This window comes from Synchytrium microbalum (genome assembly GCF_006535985.1).
Source record: "Synchytrium microbalum strain JEL517 chromosome Unknown SmJEL517_scf0016, whole genome shotgun sequence".
In the NCBI taxonomy this organism is placed as follows: domain Eukaryota; kingdom Fungi; phylum Chytridiomycota; class Chytridiomycetes; order Synchytriales; family Synchytriaceae; genus Synchytrium; species Synchytrium microbalum.
The window spans coordinates 212,889-223,676 of record NW_022158365.1 but is presented as its reverse complement, the minus strand read 5'-3'; the positions used below and the strand labels follow the sequence as shown (position 1 = coordinate 223,676).

Below are 10,788 nucleotides of genomic sequence, written 5' to 3'. Positions count from 1 at the left end.
GCTTATGTGAGTTCACATAGGCAAGGTGTATTAGGTATTTTTTTGCAGGACTTAGAAACAAAAGAAGCAAAAAGAGAGCACGAGAATTGATACCCACACCAACTAATTCCCGTAACTTGTCAAGACCATCGCTCCCAACCCACGTAATAATCTGTGCCCTCTTAGTATTTGGCTGTGGAATACTACCCAGCAATTCATTCCGTAACTGTTGTTTACTACCCTCACAATCAGCTCTAACAGCTTCCAACCTCGTCTGAGCTTCCGACAATTGCAGTTCCAGTCCCTGCTTGTTACGATTCCGTCCATTCACAACCTTGGATTGCTGCTGCACGTACAGAAAGTCGTTTTGAGTAGTATTCAGTTTGCGAGATAAAAGGATGTTGGATTTTGACGCTTTGACGAGTTGTTCTCGTATGTGGCCTCTGACTTCGGATATTTGGTTTATATCGTGCTGCAGCTGGCCATTTGCTTGTGATAGGTATACACAAATGCATGTTAGGAATGCGATGAATACTAGCATTAGTAGCTTCAAGCTATCGTGATTGGCCATGTTTGTATTCTTGATCCATGCAACGCAACGTGTGGTGCTTGGACTATAGACCTTGTGTTTGATGTCAGCTTAGATCCAGACGTTCTAGACGAAATTGTGAGCTTTGGTAGCAAACTTCGAAGTGGATTTCAATATAAAAGGTAGACAAACTCAATAGCTGCCGCGTCATTCATCATATTGGTCACTGCGACCATCACCAAACATCCAAAACCATTGAAAACATGGCCAACGCGAATTTGAAGAACAAGAGCACCATATTTATAGGTATGCAGGCGTTCCCACGCACCAATTGAGACCATTGCTTACTTGCCTTTTATCTCCTGCAGGTGGACTCGACGACAATGTCACAAAAGACTTATTGTATGCAGCATTCATACCATTCGGTGATATAGTCGAAGTGCAACTCCCTCCAGATCCATCCTCTCGTAAGAAATATTCATTTCATTCGTGGGATTGTCAGCTTTCAAGTCGAAATATCTCATAATTCACACACATTAACTCACATTCAAAAATATGTAGATGCCCAACACCGAGGCTTTGGATTTGTCGAATTCGAATCAGCAGTAGATGCATCCGCAGCAATAGACAACATGAATATGGCTGAAATGCATGGCAAAGTCATCCGTGTAAATATAGCAAAACCAATGAAGGGAGCGGCATTCTTGCCTGGTTCAAAAGCTGTATGGTCTGATGAAGGATGGCTCAAAAAGTATGCTGGTGGGGGTGCTCCTGATGATGATGAAGTTGTAGGAGACGATGATACTGAGGACAATGAAGATGGAAAAGCTAAAATCGCAGCAGCCGCAAAACGAGTCACTCAACCAGACCAAGATACCGAACAAGAACAACAACCACCTGCTAAAAAGACGAAAACAAAAGCATCATCATCATCCCTCCCGAAAGTGTATTTCGATATATCGATATCCGGGACTCCACAAGGACGTATCATAATGGAGTTGAGGTCTGATATATGTCCCAAGACAGCAGAGAACTTTAGACAGCTGTGTACGCATGAAAAAGGATTTGGATTTAGGAGCTCGACGTTTCATAGAGTCATTCCTCAATTCATGTGTCAGGGTGGTGATTTCACGAAACATAATGGAACTGGTGGCAAGTCGATATATGGAGACAAGTTTGCTGATGAGAACTTCATACTGTAAGTTGTTTAAGCAGATCTGTTTGTTTTTTGTTGTGTCGTCTTAGATTTAGTGCTTACCCTTCCTCCTCTTTTTTAAGCAAACACACAGGCCCAGGGTAAATACAATCGATACCTATCAGAAGCCAATGATTAGCTGCTGTTAATTTACTCATACCTGTCAAACATAGGCTTTTATCCATGGCAAATTCTGGTCCAAACACGAATGGCTCGCAATTCTTCATTACACTGGCAGCGGTAGGACAAAAGGAACCACCCATTATTCTCACGGCCGAACTCACACATCTTCCGTCCACTTTAGACAAGTTGGCTAGATAACAAACATGTAGTATTCGGAGAAGTAACGCAAGGTCTAGAAATAGTACGTTCAATGGAACGTGTTGGACACTCATCTGGCAAACCATCAAAACGAGTCGTCATCACAGATTGTGGGGAAGTGTAAACCGAAAAGACATATTGCATAACTTGTTCTTGGTTTTGGAGCATTTCGTTATCTTTTTCCAACAACAAAAGTAACAAATATACAAAATCAAGACTCAAATACACAAAGAGCTTTTGGTCGAGGGGGGTTAAAAGAGAGAAAGCAAGAGACAGATGATATAATGTTTGATTTCTCATTCCTATGAAAACCATTTGGCCCAAACAATAAGCACGATGAGTAATATCATCAATATGATGATGCCTGCGGTGATGAGTTTGTTGGTGGCCATCCTACAAGATGTTGATGTGAGTAAAGCACAAAAAAAGCAAGAACCAACACAAAATGTCACCACGAAAGGGCTCACCTTCTCTGCATCCCTCGGAGGATACCCTGACTCTTCGAGATGAATCCATCGGCAGTCGTCAACTAGAATGCAAAAGAAGGAATTTAGCATTTTTTTGCGTGCGGGCAAAAAAACTGATAGATTCCGGTGTCTAATGCGTACAGTGTTGCGTGTTCGTTGAATCTGCTCTCGTTGTCGACTCAGTGATTCTAAAGTTGAGATACCACTTGTTTCTGTATAGTACGAGTGAGAATCAAAGTACTCATGAGCAGTTGGCAATATACAGCTGACCAGAAAAGCAGGTCACCACCACATCGCATACCAGTTTCAAGAGCCAAACGTCTCGCATCATCCAATTTACGACTAGCGCCTTGTAACCTTTCAGTTCCTTGCAACAATCGTGATCGTTGATCCATTCCAGCAGCTTCAACATCCACGATATGTGAACCGCCAGTTCCTAGTAATTGATCACGTTCTGATTTGCCTGATACTGCAGTTGTGCGATTCTGTATAGGTGAGGGTGTTTTGCTTAGAAAGGGCAAGCCAAAAACAAGGACATTTGTATCCGCTCATAGGAAAAAGGCAATTACCAATTCCTTTTCGAATTTCTTGATTTCATCCTTGTATGATTTGACTCGTGGTTGTAGACGAGATCGTATTGGGCCCGGTAGTGATAAGAGTTCCATTTCCATTTGTGAGATCTAATATGGAAGATTACTTGAGTCGTTATTCTGCTAGGTGTTTATGTGACAACGGTTGTTCTTACAATCTCATCAGCTTCTTCCAATTCTCGTTTCGTCTGGCTGACTAGCAGTTTCTTCTGTTCTAGATTGAGAGCGAGTTAATATATGTAATGCATCAAGTTGTGTGTCTGTTGATCACATATATGTGTGATCAATGTAACAGTTACCAGCAGCGACGGAGGGCACTGAAGCGAGTTTCTGGGATATGGATTCATGGACAGTATCATATTCCTTTTGATATTCCTCGAATATGGCGGAAGCTCCTTCTGTCGACATGTTTTGAATTGGCGGTTCTGGAGATGCGAAAGAGACTGGTGAATAAGTTAACATGTTGACTGCAAGTATGAAGAGAGTGCCGCACATATATTGACATACCTGACAAGTAGACTTCTATGCGAAAATAACTCTTTGCTGCTGAATATTGTTTCGAGTGGTAAGGGAGAAACACGAGTTGCATCAAACAGCTTGCGGCACGAGCTTTGTTGCGTGAATTACGCGTGGTTCAATGAAATGAAAATATTTGTCTTCGTTTCCGTCCTTTTTCTTTATTTGAAATCTATTAGCTTCATCGTCAGTATCAACAAAATCGAACATTTCACATTTTAACGATAGATCACTTATAGGTAATATAGGAAATGCATGCCCAGCGAGGATCCACTCATCCACCCTCTCACCAGCAGCAATCCATCCAAAATAATCCTCCCATACCATCTAACTCAAAGATGCATCAAGCTTTAAACCGAGACATCAACAGCATCCAGCAGCCAATACCATCACAAAAGAAGTTCACATCGTACGATGACGCCTTATCACGTTTATTATCATATCATATAGCTGCTGACACTACTCTAAGAGATGTTCCATCGCTACAATCGGACGAATTCCTGGCATCACGAATGGACGCTGATCGTGTCAAGGCTGCTCTGGAACCTGTTTATGACAAGATTATGGCTGTTAGGAATGATGCCGTTAAACTCAAGGTAGTGAATCTGTACGGTGGAATGGGTGCAGAAGGTTGTCACTCGGAAATTGGGCCACGCTCAAATTGACCTCGTTCCTTTTGCCAAACTAGACTACGATGCCACCGCCTGGACAAGGCTATTGAGTAGCCCAGCATAATTGAACGCTTGTCATGGTTAGGAGCTGCGTCTTCGTCTATTGCACAAGTGTTTGGTTGCTCATTGAAACTTTGTGACTAGCTCAAAAGCCCACCTGGACAAGGACGACTAAGGAATCCCTGTATATTATCTTCCACTCAAACCATTGTAGATACTTGGACATAGACAGTTTGCAACACATCGAGAATAGAGGGATCGTGTTGCAAAAGGTTTGACTGTGGAACGTGATGTTGGTATCAAGAACCGAGCCCCTGTTTTTGCTTTTGCCTTGCTTACTATCTCGGAAAGTTTTCGAGAAAACAAAGTCGTTGCGGAAGCTTTGAAACGTGATAAGAGGACATATTTGATCCTTCGACGCAGGAATTATCACGACCACAAACTTAGTACGCTTGAAGCCGGATAGCTAGCACGCGATGTAGAATAGCTTTTCAAGCCAGGCGCTTCCATTCAGCTTGTGATCGTGGAACTATGTGGTCAACAAAACGAGGATGGTTGTTTGGACGTGTTTTTAAACGTGATTAGACGATGTAGGAGCCACGGGGTATCACAACGAGAAGCTTTGGAACCTTCCATCGTTCTGGCGTTGTCCTTCCTCATCGTGGGCCTGACGGCCTGACACAGACATACATAGAACACATAGCCAACAACATGCGTTAAACGAGGTTTTGAATCCGTGAATGCTTGTAAATAAGTCATTGGAGATTGGACATATTTATTACACGCGATTATCACGTCGACAGGCTCTCCTGTTGTCCCTATCTGTCGACGTTTTGTCGACGTTCTGCCTCAGAGTCAAAACCAAGCAACATCAATACCCAAGAAACAGTAATAATGAACTCCATCATCGCTCGCCGAGCATTCTCTACTGCTCGTACTCTGAGAAGCAGTGGCCACGCCGCCGGACCATGGTAAATTAGTTGTTATGTAGTCAAAAAGTTGGTTTCTTGGAAAAAGCATTTGGGGCAACAAAACAGCTATCTGAACTAGCCCCGGGAGACATTGTCTAGTATCTGTTCACTAAACCCATTCATTTTTACTATGTAGGGGTCCCATGTCTTACGAGTAAGAGGGCTAGAGCCAAAAGGACATCAATTTTTGTCACATTTTACATTTTGGGAGAGAGCGCAAATACTGACTGTTTGCTTTGTCTGCTTATTAGAGGAGCCAACTGGAAGGGTGCTGGGGTATGTAAACTCGGAATGGATGATAGCTCTACCCTCTTTTGTTGCGTTGGACTCCTCTGTTGGGTCGCGACGATTGCCGATATGTTTGAGTCATCTCTCATTTGGGTTGGACGGGAGTTTTATTGTTGAAGGGTCGTTGATACTCGACCCAGTATGTCGTAGCTAGTTGATTCGTCACCCATTGGAGAGTTTGATTGAAGGAAACTCCGTCAAATATTATAACAGAGGTCATGAATTCGTATTTGACTCGGTTTCCCATTTAAATGGTTTGGGATATCAAGAGTTGATGTTTGGCTCATCGCTGAACTGGGGTCATTAGGAGTTGGATTGTCGAAAACTCGTCAAGCTATCAGACCAAATGTCATGACGTGGTCGGCTCATTTACTTCTCGCTTTCTCTTAGGCTATGCCCTTCAACGTCAAGAACCGAGGCAGGTTTGTCACATACTTCATTGTGGCAGTCATCGTTGGTACGTGTATATCATGTTTGACAACCAAAAAAAGGCAAAACTGACTTTATTTGATACAATTGCAGGTTTCGGTATACCTTTCGGAACCACTGAAATGAAATTGGCTCCGTTGAGAAAGGCTGCTCGTGACAGGGTATGGGTGTGGGACAGTATTTTATTACATTTTTAGGTTGCCTCTGACATTGTGTTGTATCTTAGGCCGCAGCTCAACAGTAAAACCACAACCAGTAGATATGGTGTATGAGCACATGTTTCAACATTGAATCAAATTCAACTTCAGATTATATCAAACGATGAGGTGCTTGCAATGCCTTTTTATTAGAACGAAATAGGTTATGATAATAATGTTCTGCGATATCTACTCATAAAAATCACCAACACACAATCTACATCATCAATCAATCTTCCTCCAAATGTCTCGAACTGCTTCGTTTATCTCTTTCGGTCGATAAAGACTTCGTTCGAAGCTTATCAACTCTTTGTTGTATTAGCTGTTGCACCCTAGAAGAAATATGATGAATGAGTGATTCTGTTTGCGATATAGAAATCGTTTGAGAGACACTCACCTCTTATTCTGACCGGTAGGTCTTTCAGGAGCCTCAGCAACGACATCAAGGCTCAAACACGACTGTACATGCTCATTCTGTTCTAAATGCACCGACAAACCCTCATTCAAGAAATACTTTATCAGATTCAGCCTCTTCCATGATGCCCATGATGTCAATGTATACTCCATTTTACGTATAGTTAATCGATGGCTTGGCGATGCCGAGTCTTCGATAGTGGCTAATAGTTCTTTGAATGCCATTCTTTGTGATTTTGCTGCATCTTTTTTACCCTTATTGTGTCTTGATGCGTCGGCTGCCAAGTCACCTAATTTTTCAATGAGGCCGTCCTTGTTGTCGTATGTTGAGTCGGTGTCGTCCATCATTTCGAATATAATTCCAATGTTTTCGCCTGCTGATATTCGCACTTCGGTGGATTCGTGGGATAGAAGTCGTTCGTGTGCTGCAATGTACCTTGTAAAGCGCGAACGGGAGAGAAAAGGTCAACATTATGCCCAACATGATTTCACCACATGTGAAGCAAACTTACTGATCAAAAGAATCGTGCAAATATCTAACATCAATCTCAGTGGCAATCACGCCCCATAAATTAACACTAGACTTGGCCACCCCTTCATCTTGCTTCCTCTCCGAAAATATCCCCTCAGCAAACGTCAGCCATTCCAGTTTCTGACCCGGATCTTGTTCTTCCATGAGAACCAGCACTGCCAGAGCATCTATAACTGCGGATTTATTGGATGGTGGAAAGGCTGGATCTCGTGCTAATTCCTTTATGATTTGAAACATGTTTGATAAGTGGCCGTGTCCTAGTGTTAGTGATGCCAGAGCGAGTGCTAAGTTTGAAATTTGATTCTTAGTTGTACTTCGTTGTCTTCGAAATGCACACTTTTTGGTTACCTTTGGCAGCACCATCACCTTCAACACCAGACTTGGATATGCTCTTCTTGACGGCATCTGATAAGGTTTGAATGCGTTCCTCCAATAGATCCGGCACATATTTCAGTGTCAGCACAGTACATATAGTATGTAGAGCTCCTTCACGTGTGCTATTGGAGGAAAGCATATGTAAAAGAGTCATTTGATTTTTGTCTCGATTCTGATATACAAGGTGACGACAGCAAGAAAACGAACGGAAGAGGAAAAAGCCGCCACTTACGTAGCTCTCTTTTCACTGAGAGCGTCGACTGCCATTCCCAACTTGTCCTCGAGAGCTTCGTCCGCAAATTCGCGACCACGAGGAGATGTTGAGGAGTGCGAGGCTGCAGACTCTTCGCTTCCTTCTGAGCGGCTGTCATCTTCGTCATATTCTCTGGCACGCCGTTGTCTCCTTCCCTTCTCAGACATTTTGTTGGATTTTGCCTAGTTTCTGTTGGATAGGTTTCTTTGATTAAGTTGGTTGACGATGTGCACTGCAAGCATTCCGACTCGGTAAACCAATTGTTGGAACGTACTATATGGAACTTATAGTAGAGAAATTTTGTCTCTGGTTTATTTTCTTCTGTGATCGTCAGAAGTCACGCCGACAGTCCCATTCATAGCTTACTAGCTAGCTATGCTAGCGAAGCTGTGATTTGTAATAAATGCCAGCATCGTCTAGACCGTTCTTGATAATCCTGGGTGACTTATGGCACTGCAACTTATCAATGCTGCTGATTTCGCCACAAGATGCAACATGCATTCGTCGAACGAGTACAATTTGACCCCTTGGACACATTTTAATGTTGTTATAATTGGAGAATCCTGCACGTTGTTTTCGGGTATCCAATAGACTAAATCAGTCAACTCGCACATGGAAACATACCCAGCAAAGACATAAACGTTAACAAGCCAACATTTAACCGTATGGGTGCAATACTTTCGCTCGCTTTTGAAGACATACGTATCTTCAAAAACAGTGAATGTGCCCATTTGAGATGTGCATGAGAAGATTTCAGAACTCTTGGACGTCCACTTGCGGCGTTTTTCTTGTGGTGACTTTTTTGGATGGAGAAACGCAAGAGCCACCATCTCTATACTGTATCAGTGACATTTTACTGCTCAATTTGTCCACGTCTACTCCTTTACGATGTCATAAAGTAGTATTGCTGCATGGCTAACTAGTCCAATGTGGTAAGAGGAACAAACACGGAATCTAGACTTCTTTTCCGTTCTCTCCACACGAGTTGCATCTTACCTGTGCTAGACACGAATTTACTAACAAAAACTGTGTACGTCTCAGCTGCGTTCATGGAGCTGATGGGTACCATCTTGAAATCGCACTGGTGGGAGGGGATACCGATTAACGTGTATTATTTAATGTTGATGTAATCTGTAATGACTTCTTTATATATCTTGTTGGCGCAGCCATGACTTTAAACAGAACTACTAGTCCTCTTGATTGTTTTGACAAATACGCAAACACGTTTGAACACCAAACCAGACAAAGTTTCTATCGATCGCTAACTTTTGAATATCTTCTAGTAATATTTCAAACAAGGTTCAGTCAATGGAGCTCAATTCCCTCCTTTTGGCATCGCGCCACTGCCAAGAATGAATGCACTTTCGCTCCTTTCCAGATTTTTGAACACACAGATTGTACAAGTACCTCGGAACGACTTGGAGGCATTCCCGAGTTGCATTAGATCTTGCATTCAGGATGCAATTCTCTAAGTTGACTAAACCGTTTGGATTGGTCTCATCCGCAATGGTTTCTGCCATCCTTGTTGCAACTGCTTTTACCCCACTTTCTGTGAATGCTGATCAAGTCCTAATCGGTGATGCTACCTATGCTGGTGGTGCCTATGGTATGAGATGCTGTGAAATTGCACTTGATCGATGCGTTATGAGTGATGACATGTGAACTTGTGGGGTTTTGGTTGTTACATGGCACGGCATCCGCTCGCAGGCGTTACATCTTGAATTGAATATAGGAATTATGTGGAAGAATTGGATATCTGAAGGCCAAACAATTTGACATTTATAGGTAGCGCACCATACCAGACTTACCTCTCGGATGCAGCCAATACCCCACCACTTTTGGACTATTTAACAAACAGTTCTTCCATCACACCTGGATACACCTTTTTGACATGTAAGTCGAGCCTTGTACACGAACTCGTTGATGGACCCTGAGCCACTCGCGGTGCCTCTTTTATAAGAATCTTGGCGTCTTCTTGAACAAAGGTATACTGATTTCACATTTCTACCTCCCTATCAGTCCGAGGCACTCAAACTCAGGCACCGGCAATCGTTGATAACAATGGCCACTACGTTTGGATTGGTGGCCAGTATGGAGCTTCAATGAACTTGAACGTCCAAACGTTCAATGGAAGTACAGTGTTGACCTTCTTCCAAGGTAAGCCCCCTCTTGCTCTACCATGAGTTTATCTGCTCTCACATCAAATGTTGCTGGTCAATTAGGGGGTTTCAATTTACCAGGTTACGGTAAAGGTTACTGGGTCATCATGGATGAGACCTATACGATTATCAAGACAGTAGAAGGAATTGGATATGGATCTCAACAGACTGACTTTCATGAGGTACTTGAACGTATTCAATCGATCCAAGCTCTCAAGGTATCTAACAACATTCGTGGTAAATAGTTTGTAATAACTGCCAACAACACGGCACTTGTAGATGTGTATATCTCAACTCCAGGTAAGAGTGCAAATATTCAAGTTGCTTCAGTCTTAAACATACTCCTCCGTTTTCACTAGCCGATCTTTCTTCCCTGGGCGGACCAAGTGCTGGTTACATTTTTGACTGTGTCTTTCAAGAGATCGACATAAACACAAACACAGTCCTCTTTGAGTGGAGGGCTACGGATCACGTTCCGATCAGCAATACTTTGTTTGGGCTCAGTGGTGGTGTCGGTGCAAACGCAACATCCGGATTAGATTATTGTCACGTTAATTCATTGTGGAAGGACCAAGCTGGAAACTATGTCGTGAGCTTCAGGGGCACCTCGACCGTCTACAATATTGCTAGTGCCGATGGGTCGATACTGTGGTATCTGAATGGTGGTGGATCTTCGGGTATATCGAGTTTTACAATGGGAGAAGGGTAAGCAAGTCTTGTCTGTTGAACCCACCCTTTGGAGTTTGGAATGGCTTGACGTAACTCTTCTACAATTCATTTAGTGCTGCGTTCTATTTCCAACACATGCCACGTTTGTTATCAGACATTCGCACTTCCCCCTTCCAGCTCTCTATCTTTGACAACGCAAACGGAGGAGGAACCCCTGATGAGGCCACCGCACG

General features: G+C 43.0%; 4 protein-coding genes across 4 annotated transcripts; 2 read left to right on the top strand and 2 right to left on the bottom strand.

The window, feature by feature from the left end:
- Window positions 1–771: 771 nt before the first annotated feature.
- On the top strand, window positions 772–2,148 carry SmJEL517_g03216 (uncharacterized protein; the record flags this gene model as incomplete). Its single annotated transcript, XM_031169144.1, has 5 exons — window positions 772–814; window positions 877–975; window positions 1,070–1,706; window positions 1,877–1,943; window positions 2,008–2,148. 5 exons carry the CDS (start codon window positions 772–774, stop codon window positions 2,146–2,148), a joined length of 987 nt encoding a protein of 328 aa, XP_031024891.1.
- A 178-nt stretch (window positions 2,149–2,326) lies between these two features.
- On the bottom strand, window positions 2,327–3,543 carry SmJEL517_g03215 (uncharacterized protein; the record flags this gene model as incomplete). Its single annotated transcript, XM_031169143.1, has 7 exons — window positions 2,327–2,417; window positions 2,492–2,553; window positions 2,633–2,703; window positions 2,793–2,976; window positions 3,061–3,171; window positions 3,237–3,295; window positions 3,381–3,543. The coding sequence occupies 7 exons, from the start codon at window positions 3,541–3,543 to the stop codon at window positions 2,327–2,329; spliced, it is 741 nt and encodes a 246-aa protein (XP_031024892.1).
- A 392-nt stretch (window positions 3,544–3,935) lies between these two features.
- Window positions 3,936–4,318, top strand: SmJEL517_g03214 (uncharacterized protein; the record flags this gene model as incomplete). Its single annotated transcript, XM_031169142.1, has 2 exons — window positions 3,936–4,193; window positions 4,286–4,318. 2 exons carry the CDS (start codon window positions 3,936–3,938, stop codon window positions 4,316–4,318), a joined length of 291 nt encoding a protein of 96 aa, XP_031024893.1.
- Window positions 4,319–6,382: 2,064 nt separating this feature from the next.
- SmJEL517_g03213 (uncharacterized protein) lies at window positions 6,383–7,894 on the bottom strand (the record flags this gene model as incomplete). Its single annotated transcript, XM_031169141.1, has 5 exons — window positions 6,383–6,485; window positions 6,551–7,003; window positions 7,080–7,383; window positions 7,448–7,596; window positions 7,707–7,894. 5 exons carry the CDS (start codon window positions 7,892–7,894, stop codon window positions 6,383–6,385), a joined length of 1,197 nt encoding a protein of 398 aa, XP_031024894.1.
- Window positions 7,895–10,788: the final 2,894 nt, after the last annotated feature.